We start from the raw sequence: 18,730 nt of genomic DNA on the forward strand, positions 1-18,730 counted from the left end.
AAGGAATTGCAGCGTCACGACGTCTTGATGCTGCGATGTAGGAAGTAACTTTCCCAGAGCAGTGTTTGAACTTGAGCAATTTCTGAATCGAACGGCAATTATATTGTCGAGTGCACATTTTCAGCCTCTTCTGAAACGCCAATGCCTCTGTTAAACATTTCACTATGGTCTTCAGGCTGGCGAACAGCTTTTGCTTCACACTACACATAAATATGCCTAGCATGAAGACAGGTTTTGCACTGCGGCTGCACGGCAAAGGAAGTTTATAGGCCTTCACCACTGGGAACACTCATCAGTCGCCAAGTATTGCAGAACAAGTATTGCAGCTCCTGCATAAATTTCGGGAGAAGTAAGAACCGATATTGTGTTGCTATGACCACCATAGATCAGCAGCAGTGCAATTTAGCTTGGCTTGGTTCGCATTGCTGCACGCACGGCAAACCTGGTTGCTCCCATCACGCCCCTTCCGACAGTTGGATAAGTAGCCATGAACAGTTTTGTTTCTGAAATCGTAGCATACCCTTCAGCACAAGGTCGGCACAGATCTGCCATATTTTGGTGGAATATAGCATGACGTCGCAGGGGTTTGTGTTTCAGTGCAGCGGTAACATTACCGAATTACTGATACAATAACTATGTCACAATCCCCTATGCGTTTGATATGTCCAGGTCTGACTGAGTTAAGCACCGTATAACACTGCCATATTCTGATGAAACTGTTACGTATCTACAGAGTCCAAACTTTTTGCATACTTTGATAGGTATGCAAAAAGTGTGGAGGGCATGATAGGTGCAGTAGTGAGTCATTTAAAGCAATATGGAAGACAACATATTAGAAGAAATTATACCTTGTGTCCCCATCACTTGTTCAGAACAGCTGACACTGACAATCAAATCTCACCTGCGACATTTTCGTATGTTTGTTGTTGTCTGCATGTATTGCTTGTAAAGTGATCTTGCATTAGTCTGTGCTTTTGCTCTTCTAAAAGCAAGAGAAAGAGAAAGAGCAGATTCTTGTTTATACAGGTCACCTGAACATATATAATAAAAGCTGTGTGCAACAATTTGCCACAAGACAGCATGGTAGGCACACTGACTACAGATTTTGTATGTAATTATTTTTTTCCAACAAACGTTTAATATTTATCGAATCAAAAGCAAAACACTTTGCATAGGTGTGTAAAAATAATTGCTGTAATTTTTCTTTGGCCAGTACATTTTCCTAAATATTTAGACAGTGCACTAAATTTAAGTTCTGTCATTTACCCGGCTTTTAATTAAAGAACACTATCAAAAATAAAAGCACCAAAACAAGAAAGTTAGGTATACTCAGCCGATCTTGTTATTCATGAAATAATGTTTGAAGACTACTAGCTTCCAGTTAGCCTTTCTAGGTGCTGTAATGGATTTAACATGTCGCAAGAGTAGTACAGGTTCTGCCCCAGTAATTACTCAACATAGTTACCCTTAGTAACAATTGCTGAAAAAGCTTTACATTTAGTTATGTACCCAGTGCAATCCTCACTTGAGTATATATCCATTACCATCGGTCATCCCTAGATTCTTTTTCTTTTTTGCCAATGAGCAGATCATTTTCATAAACCCAACTATTAATGGTGCTCCACAATGCTTTATATTTTCTGAACACTTAACCTATTTTAATGACCTCCCAGAATGTAGCTTGTCACTCTGCGCAATATGTACATAGATGACACCACATCAAATGGCCACCCGACGTCATTTAGCAGATTAAGATCTACAGGGTTTCTCATTATGGTACTCTCACAATGAAAGAACACAAGTCTTGTATAGGGACTGGATGCGGGGCGAGTTTAGACTGGTGGTGCCTTCATTCGGATGCAACAAGTAATGGGCTATGACTGCCAGAAAGGGCGCAGACGCCAGCTACGGCACTGGACAGGGGCTGCGTTTGTTATGATCCACCATGTGTTGTGTTCTACAACCAAGTCCAAACAGACATGCTCCTTCAGGCAGAACGCTGGGCTATATGGAACTGCTTTTACTCCAGGAAAAAAAATCACTCTCATGTTAAGGAAAAGCAGTGCATATGAAGCCACTTGTACAAATTATATCATATATATATACAGGGTGTTTCAAGAAATGTGTCCACCCGTCTCAAAAAATCAGGAAAATGCGATACTTGCTCGGGGCTTTCAGAATTGCTTTTTCTGTAGCGGCAGGAATCTAAAGGTAGTTAAAGACATCATTTAGAACAGTAATTAAGAAAGTTACATTAATTAACATTTTAATTAGTGGAGTTAGGTGATTGTGTCAAATGGGAGAATTGAAGTTCTTCATGCGAGGAACCCATGCGAGCTTTGAGATTTTGAAAAAGCGTCCTCTAGTAATTGTTGTGGCGTAATGAAATTCAACGAAATGAAACGGCTTTCAACAGCGAAAGCCATCGAATTCGGTTGAATTTCATTACTTCGTAATTATTACTACAGGCCGCTTTTTCAAACTCTCAATGTTGGGATGGGTTTATGGCACGAAGAACTTCAATTCCCCAATTTGACACAGTCACCTAACTCCACTAATTAAAAAATTAATTTAACTTTCTTAATTATTGCCTCAAGTCATGTCTCTAACCATCTTAAGATGCCTAGCGCTACAGAAAAAGTCATTCACTCATTTTAGACGTCTCAGAAGAATATGGCAGTCGCGTTCTTCCATGTTTCTGTTTAGGTTTCGCCATTGAATTTGGTTGAATTTCATTACTTCGTAATTATTACTAGATGCCACTTTTTCGAAATCTCAGAGTTGGGTTGGGTTTCTGGCATGAAGAACTTCAATTCTCCTATTTGACACAACCACCTAAATCCACTAATTAAAAAGTTAATTAATTTAACTTTGTTAATTACAGTGCCAAATAGTTTATTTAACCATCTTAAAATCCCTGCCACTACAGAAAAACCAATTCTGAAGGCAGCAATCAAATATCGCATTTTCCTGATTTTTTAAGAAGGTTGGACATTTCTTGAAACACCCTGTATATACACATGTATATATGAAGCCACTTGTACAGTTATCTTTTTGTCCACTTTACTTTCTTCACATTTATATCCTAATTTACTACAAATAACCCCCCCTATACTTTCCTTGGCATTATTGTCTGTTAGTTCTCAATATTGTGTCTAATAAAGAAAAACGAGCCCTTAAAAGTCACCTTCTTTCCTTGTACAAATGAGCTTGTACACAAGCCTAATAGGCTCGTACACAAGCCTATTACGCATGAACTCATACTCTTTCATGGTCAAAAAGATAGAGGCAGGGTTAACATACAGTCGAACCCGCTCATAACGAACTCGAAAGTGTCGCAAAAAGTGGTCGCTATATCAGTAGTTCGTTGTATATGGACTCGCCTTTAAAAACGTGCGCTTAGCGGCCAAGCCGTTATTGTTTTCTGTGCACTTTTATTAAAGTGCACCCAACCCCTCCGGTGACAAGCCAAGCCTTTTCGCGTCGTGAAGCGACGCCCGCTACGTGCTCACGAGTGAATTACCCACCTTTGCAGTGAACTGACACCGTTCCACCGAAGCGCGGTACTGCCACGTGAAGCCGATCATCCCTGGCTAGTTGCGTGCAGCGCGTCCCCTACTCGGCTCGCGGAGTCACTGCCGGGTCGCTTGCTGTATGCCGTATGCGCGCGTTTGTAAGTTCTTCGTGCCTGCTTCACTCTGGACCGTGCACGGGTGCGGCGAGTAGCCTGTTCGTTCAAAGCGGCGAAAACAAGCATTTTGCAAGCAACGTGCACTCTACATCTCCGCGATGCTCTCGCGGCCCTGCAGGACGATGCGCGGCGCACTTGAGTTCTCACCTATATAGTCAAACACGCAGTATACGCTCGCTGTCAGTGCATCGATGTTTCTCGGTGCCCGCGATGCTCAACAACAGCGAGCTACTTTCGTTTCTACAAAGCGAGGCGCACTTTAAAGCGGTCTCGCACGACACGGCGGCGGCGAACTTGCAAACGGCAGCATGGCACACTCGTACCACAGTCAATCCGCGCAGTGTACGGCGTACGCCACGCGCGCAGCCGAGCAGATATCTACAGATGACTGTGATATAAGGTTGTCGGCTATAAGTCATAACTGCACGTTCACCGACGGCCGCCACCTTGCCTTCGCTCTTTTCTGGTGCTTATATCCGCAAAGGCATCGCCGCAATCGCGCTGAAATCGTTATCACCGATCGACCGGTCTCTGCCGTTACCAAAAAGACGGACGACCTTTTGCGTCACATTGTGGCGTCGTCGAGTTTAGGGACGCAGTGAACCTTTATGCGATGAAAGTTATCGCGGTTATCACTTCTTGCATTTATGCCTTCTTGCATTACAAGGCATTGTTTGGTTCATCGTAGGCGGTCGCAGCTGCAGAGAACGGCGTCAAGAAAGGTTACCGTGCGAAAGCTGACCGCAAGGCTTCACGCTGCCTCCTTTTTTTTTTCCTCACTGCCATTCTGCCACTGAAGAAAAGGCTCGAAAGTGAGCTACCTCGCTCGCAGCGTCCGAAATCTGTGTGCGGTGTTCGCCAATCAGGGATATCTCAGTCGCGAGTAAGCTGGAGCGGGGCATGCGCGAGCGCGCGCCCCTCTCACGCTTTAGAAGGCCTGTTTTAACTTTCTTTCGCTTCGTATGCGCCATATTTTTACCGTGACCGTGTCTGAAGTGTTCGTTGTAAAAGTAGGAGGCTTTGAAAAATGTTCGCTATATGTGGACGCAGCTTCAATGTTTAGCATTGGAAAATCGTAAGTGCACCCAAATATGGTCGTTATAACCGATAGATCGTTATACGTGGGATCGTTATAAGTGGGTTCGACTGTATCAGTCAAGACTTTTTTTTTGATCCTGCAGGCCTCAAAAATCAATCTAAATTTTTCTTCTTTGTACTCCCCCTAACACATATTGCATTTTTTGGAGCACAAGCAGCTATTCCGACATGGCTGAAGCTGCAGAAGCCACATTTCCGTCAATTCCTTTTGTGGTTCACTGGCAACGATATACGTACATATATTCCCCTTGCTATTCTGCTTTTGCATCGCTGCTCTAACATCACTGAAGGAGTCGTTCACTCAAAAGAGCTTCATGTTCTAAGTAAATCTTGAATCTTCACTTCCACAGGTGTGACGACCATGAAGCTTGGGCACTGAAGGCGAACACTCGAATCAGCAGTCATTTTGTTGTAGTCGGAAGTCGAAAGATCAGAGGAGCCTAAGTTACAACCCTTCCATTTTTCCATCCATTTTTTTTATCCTAGTGCTCCCCAGCTTTGGCTGCTGCTGGTACACGACGTGTGCTCAGCATCCACGGCAAATGCCAACGCAGCAGCATCTTTACTATTGCCATGAACGCCGGCCTTAGAGGCTGACAACGGCAGTTCTCGTCCTCGTCCAATTAAACCTTTAAATACACAAAAACTCAAGATTGATACAATTGGTAAACGATTACGAACAGTGAAGCATTGAAAAAAGGAACACAGACAGGGAGCGGGAATGTGGAAGAGGTGAAATTGAGGAACAGCAGCATGTAATTGCCGATGCAACGCAAAAAGAAAAAGAAATAGGAGTTGGGGAGACGTACTTTTTGTTATTATTCTTTAGAAGACAATGCTAATATGCACAGCAAACAACTAATTACAGGAAGAGTAGGAATAGAAAAGATGCTTCTTAAATCTAGGTCGACATCATAGCTTGTCGCACTGAGCTTTGTCTGCGAGGTGCAAGTTGCAACACAATGCACACTAGTCTTCTTCTTTATATTTCCTGATGCCGTGTGCGTGACCTCTTTTGAGCAAGCAGAGACCTTTCTTCAGAGCAGATGCAAGAAAAACGCATTCTCGGAACATTACTGGAAGCACCATGGGCACACTTTGCACCTTTGACCCCCTTCACCGCCTCGTTTGCATCTGCAGAGCACTGTTTGGAAGGGGCGCTGCTGGCACCTTACAACGGATGCCCTGTGCCTGTAAGAATTTCATGCCTTTAGATAAAACAGATTTGTTCATTCAATTACTTTCAGCCCTACAGAAGCACTCTCTTGTGCCCTCAGGGGAAGTTGCATTTACAGGTATATTTACATATCCCAAGTTTACAGACAATCCGTATTCTAAACTACCATGGAATTAACATTACGGCTGATCACAGAAAATTGGGCAAGTTGGTTTCAATTCAGTACTGTACATAACAGGTGGTGTAAACAATGAAGACTGAGAAGAAACACACAGGACAAGCGCTGAACTTTAACGACATTTTATTCACAGAAATCGCTCCCTTGAAAACGAACAAAACAAGTAATTCTAGCTATCATAGAGTGTGACCCCAGACTAAAGTATACTGATACAGTAAACTCTCGTTAAACGGAACCTGAAGGGACCAAGGAAATGTGTTCCATTTAAATGGAGTTCCATTTACTGAGAGATGAACAGGGGTGCAGAATCCAAGTATGAAACCAATCGTGTTAGATGCAGTTGTTCCGTTTAAGCAGCAGTTCCGTTTAACAGACTTCCATTTACTGAGAGTCTACTGTATAGCATAAAATTAAGTGCACCACAAGAATAACACAGACTAAAAACGTCATATGCAGAAATTATCATGACACCGTTTTTCCAAATCAACTATGACACTATGGGTGTTCTTAGACCTTTTCTAAGAGTTATTTCGCTTTATAAAAGCGACCCAGATGTTTGGCTGACACACCTCCTTTGTTTCATAAAATGGCATGTGTTTAATGGCTTACGCACCCTCCAATAATCATGCTTGAAAAGCCCTTAAGCACAATTAAAGACCAGCGTTGAAAAATATTGACCATGAATTTTAAGATGAAACTACTTTGGCAAGTTCTATCAAAGACACTGTATCTGAAGAGCAGCTACATGCCATGGAGAGAATATGAGCTGGGTGCATATCTCAACTTTGCTTGCTGCACATGTGGATGGCTCATGAAAACTGCAGCCATTTGTTATCAGCTCTTGGCAACAAACTCTGCTCCTAGAAAGGGAAAGGCCTCCCAGCCCAATACAACTTCCACAATAAAGTACTATGAATGACACTATCCTTTCAATAAGCTTCTCAAAGCACAAGATGCCAAAGTGAAGATGTCCATGCACCGGTTTTACATTCCTGTAGACAAGGACTTTCCGGTCCGCAAATGGCATTTTAGAGTTTGGCAAGCACCGAAAGCTAATCTTATGCAAATTCATACATTACAATTTGGATAAAACAAAACAACTGCACGCCTCTACATCGACACTTCCCGGAAAGACCTTATAAGTTGTGGAGATAGGTTTGCAAGAAGCTTACCCTACGAGGCGACCGGGAAGGGACACGACGTTCTCCACTGCCGCAGCGCACAAAGACGCTACGGCCGGGTTCGTCGACTCACCGACATGGCACAGAAAAGGCACTCGAGGCAGGTTGTCAACAAACACGGGTTTATTAACCCAAGATGCAGCACAGTGCGACAATCACGGGCTTGCAGGGCGAACAGGGAACTCCGCAAGACCGGTCGAGTACGCTTGCCAGCGCCGCTACGGCGATCACATTAAGGGCAGCAGTTGAGCACACGGACGAGAAGCTGCCTAACAGAGCAGCGCGTCAACCTCTCGTGCAGGCCTTAGAGCATCTCCCGAGGCGAGTCAGTGCCAGACCGAAGCGAGCTCATGGGAGAGAGGTCTTGTCACTGGCGGCCAATGACGTCAGGTGAAGTGCAGCGACGTCGGCAAGCGTGGTGTGCGGCAAGCATTGTACAGATATGCCCGGATATGTCTGGACACGTGGCTCCGTGCGGGGAAGACTGACGCATGGCTAGCACCAGGCAAAAGGCCTGGCGGCATAGCCACGGTAACCATGTCGCCGATTAACGGCAGTTGCCTGTGCTTGAGCCACGCGGGGCCAGCACATGCACTAGCTGGGGAATGAGGCACCAAAGGGAAGTTCGCTCGATTCCCACAAAGTAAGGGTGCGCGGATATTCGAACTTTCGGATATTTTCCGAACAGTGTTTGCTATTCGATTCAGTTCTCACTGAAATTTGACTATTTGAACTATTCGAACTTCCGGAAGATACAGTCAACGTCCAATTTTTCTGATTCTCTAGGGACTGCGAAATTGTCTGAAAAAACGAATTCATGATTTTTTCATTCTGCTGAAGCAGTCAAATCGCCACAGGCACGTCTAAAATAGCTTTAATGCCTCTCAGTACACTTATCGGTTATTTTGGTGCGTGCCCAGGCTCACGTGAATACATTCGGTACCTGCCGCAAGCCCTACTTAACTACGTGCCAACCGCCAATTGCAAAATTAGCATCTCGTGATGAGGGCCACTGATACCAGCAAAGCGCAGAATAGATTACGGCTCACGCATGTAGCGTTTGTAAACGGTGACACAGAATGCAATGACCGTGGCGGAAGAGCAGACGACTCATGCGACTTCCCAGATGCGTGTGTGCACGATGATGCGCACCCGCATCGCCAAATCTCCGCGGATTCACAGAATTTGCTGCTGTGTGAAGCCACGCGTTCCTAGTTGTGTGCAGCACATTGCCAGCCAAGCTGACATTGTCACTGCCAGGGTGCTTTCCGTACCCTACGCATGCGTTTGCCGTAACAGCGTTCGTTCTGATAGGCATAGTTATGACATGGTCACTCCGTTCCCGATCACACACGAACGTGGCGATGGCGAGCTGCTTTCGTTCGTGAAGACAACGCGTCTGTGCGGCGCACTTAGCGGTCTCGCACAAAGAGGCAGCATGAACAGCGGCGCGGCGCATTCGGGTTATACGCATTACCACTGAGCTAGGCCACATGCACTACTGAGCAGTTATCTGAAGATGCTTATCAGAAGGGTTGGGTGCGTTTGCCACCTGCCGCCATCGTGCCTCCGTGCATTTGTGGTGCTTATCCGTAAAGACATCGCCGCACTGCGCTGTGACAGTGGCCCCTCAAGATTTTCGATATGCTTCACCCCATCACACTCTGGCATTGAGGCAAAGCTGCCTTTCGGACTCTGCTACGGCCACAAACAGATTGACTCACGAAAGTGCTGGTTTGAATCTACGAGATTATCAATAGATGCGGCAGAGGTGCGGGCTTTTATTAAGGCAGTTTCAGACCTCAAATTTGGGCAGAAAGTCCAAAAAATTGGACGCCGAAGAGTTTCAGCGTCCGAAATTTCAGATGTTCTTGTACATTAACGTCTACGGGGCAGATTAGGAACTCCGGGCTCAAAGGGAGCGCGCTCTTGTCTGCCACATCAGTTGGGCCTCCACAGAAGTTTAAAGGGACACTAAAGGCAAATAACAATTTATGTCAGAGTGAAAGCTCAATGTATGACAACTTCTAAAACGGCAATATTATCAACAGCAGTGCCCTACTTACCGAGAAATTAAGCTAAATGTATCACATGATGGGCACCACGAGTGGGACATTTTCGAGTGATCCCAATGACGTATGAAAGTCTGCCTACAATAAATCACTAGTAATCAAACTAGCAGCAATACAAAAAGAACCTTCAATGCATCAAAAGACGTAATAAAATGCTGTTCGTTCGTTTCCGTTTGATTCATGGAAAAAAGAACCTCTGTGGCGTTGCCATGAGGAACGGCGCACGTGGTTCAAAGGTTCCGTTTTCGCTGAACTGCGCTTCGCCCGGCGCCCTGCTTCGCTCACGCGGTCGCGTCTCAGTGGTAGTTTCGGGATCGCGTACTGCCGTGGCGTACAGCCCAGCGTCGCGAGCCAATGTCTCGTCGTCAAGTTCTCCGTCCACATCCATTGAGGCGATTGCGGCAAGCTTCGATGGCTTCAATGGCCGTTGTTGCTGCTGTGGGTCCCTCTACTTTTGCTCTGCTGCTACTAGTGTCAGCGGCCGCGCAATAAAGGCGGGCAACGTTGGGCACGGCAGCAGTGACGTATGAAAGTCTGATTTCAGGAGGGTGACTTGAAGTGCACTAACGCGATGCAAACCACTAAAAGGTGATTTTATTTCAAAATAAGCACTTCCTTGGCATAAAAGTAACACTACGAGGTTTCTGGACCGCTATTTCAACAATCAACGTCGACTTAATATTTGCCTTTAGTGTCCCTTTGAGGAGGAGGAGAGGTTGAAGAAATAGAGACTTTTCCTTTCACATGTAAAGTTGTTGACACCACATTGGTTGCACCAAATCATGTAAACACAATTCGGCTTCTGCATTGCCTCATTCTTGATAAGACAACTAGGGAACATTACCCTTCCAGCACTTCACCAACCTAGCCAAAATAAACGCTTTCATGTTGCTGTCTCATAAAAATATGCTTAGGGATCCTCAGCAACTTTTTTTCTGTAATTTTGCTTCAAAGTATTGGAAAAAATATTCAAAAAATATTCGACAAATATTTGGCAACTATTCAAAAGATATTCGATTCACACTCACATTTTATTATTCGAATTCATTTCGCACTCAAAATTTTGCTATTCGCACAGCTCTACTTATAAGGGCCCCTACAAGGTCTAGCCATTTTGAGCTGACAAGCGCAATGTTTACACTGTGCGCTGCATAAAGCGCTCAAATTTCAAAATGAACGTTGTTTGCCCTTCTCCTTGCGGTCGCCGTGCTCCAAGATGGGGCAATGACATACAACACCAAGTGCGTCTACATAGATGAGGGTGCTGCTCTGAACAGCAAAGGGAGCCTCGATAACCTCCTCACCCGCCGCATGGAGCAGCAGTTGAGGAGGACATCGAGGCCCTCTAGCACGGCATAAAGTCACTCCAGAGAAACAAACAGGGCGCGTCACACCCACACATCGTGACGTGTGATGTGCTGACGCGTGCATCACGTGATCCTATGGGAGAATGCAGGGAAGGAGTTTGGCTTGCAAAGCCTAGACAGGGCAAGTGGCAAGGGTGTGAAGATCACCTCCTCAAATCATGGCTACGCGCCGCTTATCTCTGCTTGTAATGAACCAATTTGAAGAACTCTTGCAGTAGAACACTCTCCCTTGAGCACGTAACAACTTGCAGTGCGTAACTAAAATTTGCTAGGTGGCCTGGTGAGGAGCCCTTTAGGACAAGTATCATGCTGAGCTCATCCTTATATGGTCTGTGGGCCCCCACACAGAGCCCAACTTATTCCTGCTCACAGGTTTACATGCAAGTTGAAATGGATTAAGGCTTTTAACAAGTTGAAGGCTACTTCCAAATCTAGCAGCATCTGCTTAGTGTCGGCAGTCACAACACAGCAGCAGGGCAAGAGTGGCCAAGAACAAAAGGTTTGGTTCTTCATCCAATGCAAAGCGTGTAATGCCACCCCTTCAAGTGTGCCAAGAAGCAAAATAAAAAGGGAAAAAAAGAAGGCAAGGCTCATCATGTTAGCATAAAAGTGCTCCCTCACCCCCAGCAGTTGGGAGCATGCAGCACATGTGAACTTTAGCTGAGAGTTTATACTTTGGCAGTGAAGCTCACCTCCTGAAGGCATTGTAATGGACAGTTCAATTTCTTCAACATGTCCAATAATGAACATATTTGAAAAATCCTTTCAGTATAACGCATCCCAGACAGCCCTTTGTAGCTTCCAGTGATTAAAAATTTGCAGTGGGGTCTAGTCAGGGGCCCTTTAAGCAAACCTGCCTTTTGCCGAAAATTTTTCTCCTTGTTTCCAAACTTTGTTGCAAGAGTGAATGATGCAATGGGCTTGTGGCTCCAGAGAGAGGTTCACAGTGGTGTGCCTGCCCTACTGATGGTGCCAAGTTGTGTTGTTTCCATTTCCGGGGGGCCGCAAATACTACAAATGATGGCAACAGGACTGATGTTGCTATGGAATTAGATTCGCTCAAAAAGTTTCTGCACATGCAGAAACTACCAACATATTTAATGTGAAGCAAGCCAAGCAAGCGTCACATTAAATATGTGACAGTTTTGCCCTAAAGGCCAAGCACCAATGGCAATAGCAGTGTATTAGACAACTACACTGAGTATGCTCTGCAGTAAACATTCACTTACTAATTAAATTATGTGCACGACATCATGTGTGAACAGGTAAACTTGACACATCACACTAGCTGACTGCGAACACTTCCTGTCAACATGCTAACGTGGTGAAGAATGCAGGCAGAGGCGAACAAACATTTTGCACCGCTACTTGCTAGAGGTTATGCCAACGCTAGGCGCACCAGAAGAAAGCACTCATCACACCACTAGCCATCTCACCCAGCCTTTGTACAAGCAGATTACATACCTCCAAGATAACGAATAGCGGGAAACACACAAGCAGCCATGCTGCCAGTGCAGCCACCACAACTAGGCTAGAGGAGATGCTGGGTGTGCTGTTGTGGCTTTGCAAAGCCACAACAGTGCCCACAGCTTGCACATTTGTATGAACCGCAATGAAACAACAATGCATTCGCAATAGACCATCCTTTGTGCATCATACGCTGTGTATTTGGCCAAGGAATATTGCAAGTTCACATCACACTGAAATTTGCACCAACCACGACTTTACATCTTGGGTTTTATCGTAAAATTGAGAACGTATAAGACCTCGGTCATTATTTTGAAATAATGGTTTGTTGCCATTCGTAGTAATCATCAACGGATTTGTTGGACTACAAAAATTTGGACTTTATGGATATTTCGGACTTCATAAATGCACGGTCAAGGTTCCGAACCATAGTACTAATACGTTTTGGCGGCCGATTTTTCGGATGAATGTATGCCTTGAAGTTCGATTTTTCTGACTAAATCACTCGTTTTGAGCCACGCCACTTGATTTTGGAGACCGCCATGTTGGATTTTCCGCTGGCTTGGTCAAGTTTGGCTTCCAGTGGCCAGCTCTGTTGCCTCCAAGATTGGGGAACGCACAATCTTCTAGTTTCGGAGGCCATGCCTGCTCTTCCTTGACTGGCGAAATGCTCTAGGGGATGCAACTTTTCTTTTTCAGTCAGCCTTATCGACATTGTTAATATGGAAGCAGGGTTTTTTTTATGTGCGTTTGTTTTTCCGATTGTCGTGTTGGTGGTGTGTTAAGTGTTTTTGAGACATTGTGCGCGTCCCATATTCTCTGCCGTTGCAGTTGCTCAGTGGTTACGGTGCTCGGCTACTGACCTGAAACACACGGGTTCTATCGTGGTCGCATTTCGATGGAGGCAAAACGCTGGAGGCTCGTGTACTGTGCAATGTCAGTGCAGGTTAAAGAACCCCAGACTGCATCGTTAAATCCCATCAACCAGACGAGACGCTGCGTGCATCTTTTCGTGACCGGCGTCAAATTTTGTTTGTTTGGTCCCATGAAGCCACCAACTGTGCCACCCGCAACGGTCAGCGGCAGCGATCACCAACGCGCTGACGTTATTGTAGCCCGAATACAACCAAATCTGCTCATCCCCAAGCATAGCATGAAGCAGGGCATTATTGGAGATCTTTTTAGGCTGTTCTAAACCAAACAACCTTCGTTTTCAAGTGACAACAACTTTTTCGGACTGTTCGATTTTTTAAACTATTTTGCGGTCCCCGCCGGGTCCGGAAAATCAGTTGCCGACTGTGCCGAAATATCTTTACACTGAAACAATAGGCTTCTCATTGGGGACCTTGCAAACATTCTTCAACCTGAAAACTTAGTTAATATGAACAAGACCTCGTTGGAATACAGTAAAAGCTCGTTAATTCGACTCTCGTTAATTCGGAAAATCAGTTAATTCGGACACGTCATCTGGTCCCTGTAAATATACGCGTCACTCTATGAGACTGGGCGCTCGTTATTTCGGACAGATTTGACACCAAATCGGATAATTCGGCGACTTTCGGGCCGCTGGCGAGGCTCGAAAATGAAAACAGAACAATTCGGAAGAAAAGTGAAGCTCAAACGCAGCATCGCCATGGACATCAATTATCGGCTTGGCTTGACTTGAGACTGGTTGAACGCCTTTTCTTCGCGTGTGGGTTTGGCGGCGCCGTTTTGTTGCATTGTTCCCGTTGATGTGCTGCATCGTTGATCGCCGTTTTATCGAGGAACAATTCAGTACGGCTCCTTTAGCTTGATCGTTGCTGGTGCTTTTGTGCTGACTTCTCGTGTGACCGCACTTTCCGCCGATGGCAACGCCGGCGAAGCAGCCCAAGTACGAGGCCAAGGACTTCACCACCAAAGTAGAAATTTTGCGTGCTCTGAATAATGGGCTCTCCCGACAAGTGATGAAAGGGGATCCTTGTATCGGCGGCAAAAAAAGCAAGGAACGAGTAACCGTACTTTTAGCTGCCAACGTGACGGGAACAGAGCGCTTGCCGCTTCTCGTTATCGGAAAGGCTCAACACGCTGCTTTAAGAACATCAACAATCTTCCCGTGGATTACCGTGCCAACTGAAAAGCGTGGATGACGGGTGAAACTTTTGCGGACCCTGCAGACAGCATGCGAGCTGCTGACCACCTTGAAGGGCCCAGAAAAATTGTGTCCGCGCGAATATCTGCTCGAAAACAGACAAGCATCCGCGATTACTTTGTTAAGTAAAGGTATGTTGAAAAAACCCCTGCATTTATTGTGTTTATTTCGACCATTCGATAATTCGGACATTCGGTTAATTCGGACATTTTTTCCGGTCCCTAGAAATCCGAATTAACGAGCTTTTACTGTAATAATAAGAATAAAGCACTCAAGTTAGGCAACATAGTGCAATGAAGGGGGCGCCAACCCTGCTGAGAGTGAGTGGACCCACCCAATGGACCCACCCAATAAAGTTGAGTTCTCCATGAATTAACATGACCAGGAAGTTCTCACCTGAGTTCTGCAGGTGCTGCTGCTCCTCCCCCTGCAACACCATTGGGGTGTGAGTGTGCGTCACCTCGCCCTACACTGCTGCTACCACTGCTACTACTGCAGCTTGGAGGTACAAAGAAGGTATTGAACCAGAACTGGAACATCTTTTCCTGAAAGGGCATCAAATTAAAGATGATGTAAAAGCTAAATGTACAGAAGAATAAAAGCACTTACTCCAATTTCCAAACTAAACAAGAAAGAAAGAAGACAGTAAACAATTTCAGAGAGCCCATGAATTTTACTTTTAAACTCGTTTGGAAAACATGAAAATTTTATTATTCAAACACTTCGGCAAAGGCGAACCTCAATAAGATAAATTATTGGTTATAGCTAAGGAAATGTAACACTTGGTTGGTAAGCTTTATTTTAATGGTATATTCCCCTGCTACAATGAGACTGAATAAGTGGGATCAGACATAATATTGGTTATAGTGAAGTTAATTTTTGTTTGCACAAGGGATCGACAACCAATTTTCACAGTACCTATTTTCATCAGCGCAGCAGAAAGCTCACTGGTCAGAGTGCCTAATCACGGCATGGTAACGTGGAAAACGCCGCGAAACATTTGTAATCAGAATTTTTCCATGTGCAGCGAATATGAAGTTATTATACACACAACACAACATATGCTGCAAACAGTGAGCGCGAGAGCGGTTCGTGTTCGAGTGCAGTGAGTTACTGCACATGCGTGCACTTCGCGTGCATGCGCCGCGGCTTGACATGGTCCACTAGCGGCCGTGAAGGCAGCACCACTTTCACCGTGCAGCTCCTTTTACCTCGTAAGCAGCACAGAATTGAGTGGGGCTGGATAATATTATACATACTCTAACTTTGAGGACTAATTATGGCACTCATGACAGCATCAGACTACGTACAGCAAAGTGATCGCCTTCATAATCTAGCTTCAAGGCTCTTCCGTTAGGCTGCGTGACATACCGGTTTTTGTTGCTTTTTCAGACGATTTGATAATATAAATCCTACTCGCAACGCGAAAAGGATGCGGCATCGGTCCCTATATATTACGGTCTTTTCATTTATGCCAGGATCATTTCCCACGTTCTGGCCAGTTGTCGATCCCTTTAAAGGGGCCCTGCAACATTTTTTGAGCACGGTCAGAAAACGCTGCCGATCCGTTGTCGAGGCTCCTGAGAACATGCGAGCCAAACGTTATAGCGCAGCAAGCGGCCTGGAATTTACAATTAATTCTCAAAGTCAGCTACAAATCATTCCCCCTTCCCTCGACAAATGATGCCATAAACCCAAATGACCGCGCTATAAACCCAAAGTCCGAAGTCCACGGCCATTGGCTGATTTGAGCATCCAGAGCTGCATAGCTAACGCGGCCGCCGCAAGACGCTGTGACGTGCCTGCACGCAAGCTCGCAATCACACTGAAAGAAAGTTGCGCGTTTGAAGAAAAAAAAAGAAAAGAAAGTGCTCAAGGTCAAGCCATGCGCTGACGAACGGGCGTAGCTTCTTGCCTCCTTGTCATCTCCCCCTTGAATAGCTTTCAGCGCGCTCGCTGGTATGAAAGGAGAGAGAAAGCACTTAAAGCACATGACAAATCCCTCCGCTCATACTAGGCAGCTTCTAAAAATGTTTGTGGCAGTCGATTTGTGCGGCAATGAACTCCTTTAATGAAGCAATTCAATGTTTACTTGGAAAAGTGTTGCAGGGCTCCTTAACTTCTTTATCTAGTTAGTGACGCTACAACCTTTGAAGACATTGGCTCCCATGCCTGGCAAGCGATCACTTCTTGCAATATTTTCGCGAGATCATCACCGGATGTGTCGCCGTCTCCAAGCAATAACATTCCCGGCCCGGTGTATTAGCATGGTTGGCAAAGTGTGAGAATGCTGTGGTCCGTAGAGAGCCAAATGCCTTGCAAAAGTACTTCCGAAAGCGATCATCCAAAATAAAAGAAAAAAAAAAACGAGATCAGGAACTGACCATGAGAAGCTGGAAACACCTCCGATGATGATGGCAAGAGACTCAGACCTTGAAAGCTTTACTTTTGCTAATAATTTCTAAAATACGTGATAGATACCATTTTCTAACTTCATGGTAATCTGAAAAATGTTATAGGTGTTAAGCACAGTCCTGGGGAGATCATTATGAGGGAAAAAAGAACAAAAATTCAAATTTTGACAACAAAATTCAGGGGTGCAACCGCGAGTGCAATCATGTGATAAATCAACGGGATTTCTAAACACGAAAAAAATTCCTGAATGGCTCGTCCCCAAAAGGTTCCCCCTCGGAAAAAAAGAAAAGTACGGCCCTTACACGCGAGTTAATACAGGAGTCTACTGAAACTACCTGAACCAAAGAATGCATCTGTAATAGTGAACTGTTTTCAGGGAACAGCGAACATACCTTCTTCATCATTTTGGGCTTGTTGTAGACCTCCACTTTGATGTCGCCCTTGAGGGCCACTGTACGTGTTAGGTGGAAGCACAGTGATGTGGAGTTGCCTTTACGTCCCTCCAGCATAGGAGACACATACAACTTCTCCATGGTGCTGGCATCACTCTTCCAAACCAGGAAGAATGGCGCTGCAAAATGTAAACAAGCAAGCAAGGAAGGTTACAATGGCACAAACATACCCCGCAGTGGAAGAGTAGGCAATTTTTTTATCACAAGCCTTGTAGAAGGAAAAAATTTGTTTGCAATACAGTTCCAAACCAATTTTTTGGACACCCAAGCTTTTCCAATCTTCTCGCAGGGTGTCTGCCAAGTTATGTTTCCAAATTACCCGAACTTTTCAGGTTTTCCCTAAAAATACTAAATAATAATAATAAATAATAATACTAAATAATAAATAATAAACACAGAATTTGATGTTGCTTCACCTTGAGATAAGCTGACAGCGATGCCCAATGCCGTCCCTCTATGGTAAGCATGCTAGAGAATAAAAGTGCCCTTCATATAGCTGCACACATATCAAAATTGCGTGTGAAAATGAAATTAAAACATAGTAAATAGCAGTGTTCAATTCCTAAACAAAACAAAATGGAAAGATGAATCAATATGAACAATTCATCTGTTAATTTGTCAATCTAAAGAACCTAAACATTTTTTTTTCAAACAAATTATGAAACATGTCAAAAGGCAGCTGGAGGAATTGTGCCTTGCGGAGTTGTGGTCCACTCTGCAGATTTTTACAGAGCAAGTGCTGCTCTGAATCCACCCTTACTTTCTCATTAACACATTACTGATGCCCTCATTCTATGATTGGAACAATTTGCTTGAACACAAGAAGAATTGCACAGTTAAAATGGGAGTGAGATGAAATACAGTTCACTGACCAAGTCTGATGAAATTATCTGACATTTTGGAACCGCATACGGGTTCCTTGTTCAGTGAGTGAACCCATATGCGGTTCCAGAACATCAGATAATTTCATTAGACTTGGTCAGTGACTGCATTTCATCTCATCTAATGCCGGACCAGATTAACTTTCGTCAAACTCTTGACTACGTTAAAATGAGAATGTATGGCTTGAGGTGCGGCAAGCAGATGGAACATTTTTTCTTTGCTGCATGCAGCACACACTGACTTCTTTAGCCCATCTCGCAGTCATGCCAACCAAAAATAATTTTTCTTTCTTTTACTACCAGTGGCACTAAGGGAGACTCCAGTTTTGGTTGCTGTAGTAGGTTGAAATAGCATATGTTGCTTAACATATGAATACCAGGGTACTAGATTTCTTAGGAATAATTAAACCAAAACCTAGTTTCTAGCTCTGGCTGCTAAGTTGAATTGCACATAAAAGCATCCAAAAGCATGAGGTGCAAACAACCCATTTTGCAGCTTTTTCTCTTTCCAACACACTTTACGCTCATTAAAGGACACTAAAACGGTTTTGATGATTTTTTATGAACGCAGAGATCCGATAAAGCAAGTCCTAAAAATCATTTGAAGACCGATTTAAAGG

At 44.6% G+C, this 18,730-nt stretch overlaps 1 protein-coding gene across 1 annotated transcript in view; it reads right to left on the reverse strand.

Moving 5' to 3' along the window:
• LOC119396881 (phosphatidylinositol 3,4,5-trisphosphate 3-phosphatase and dual-specificity protein phosphatase PTEN) overlaps nucleotides 1-18,730 on the reverse strand; it is a gene marked incomplete at its 5' end in the record, with an annotated part of 68,805 nt that overhangs the window by 31,575 nt on the left and 18,500 nt on the right. Inside the window, 3 exon segments of the mRNA XM_037664241.2 lie at nucleotides 902-982; nucleotides 14,759-14,907; nucleotides 17,170-17,348. Coding sequence (XP_037520169.1) covers nucleotides 902-982; nucleotides 14,759-14,907; nucleotides 17,170-17,348 — 409 coding nt within the window.

Source organism: Rhipicephalus sanguineus, chromosome 1, assembly GCF_013339695.2.
Source record: "Rhipicephalus sanguineus isolate Rsan-2018 chromosome 1, BIME_Rsan_1.4, whole genome shotgun sequence".
Lineage (NCBI taxonomy): Eukaryota > Metazoa > Arthropoda > Arachnida > Ixodida > Ixodidae > Rhipicephalus > Rhipicephalus sanguineus.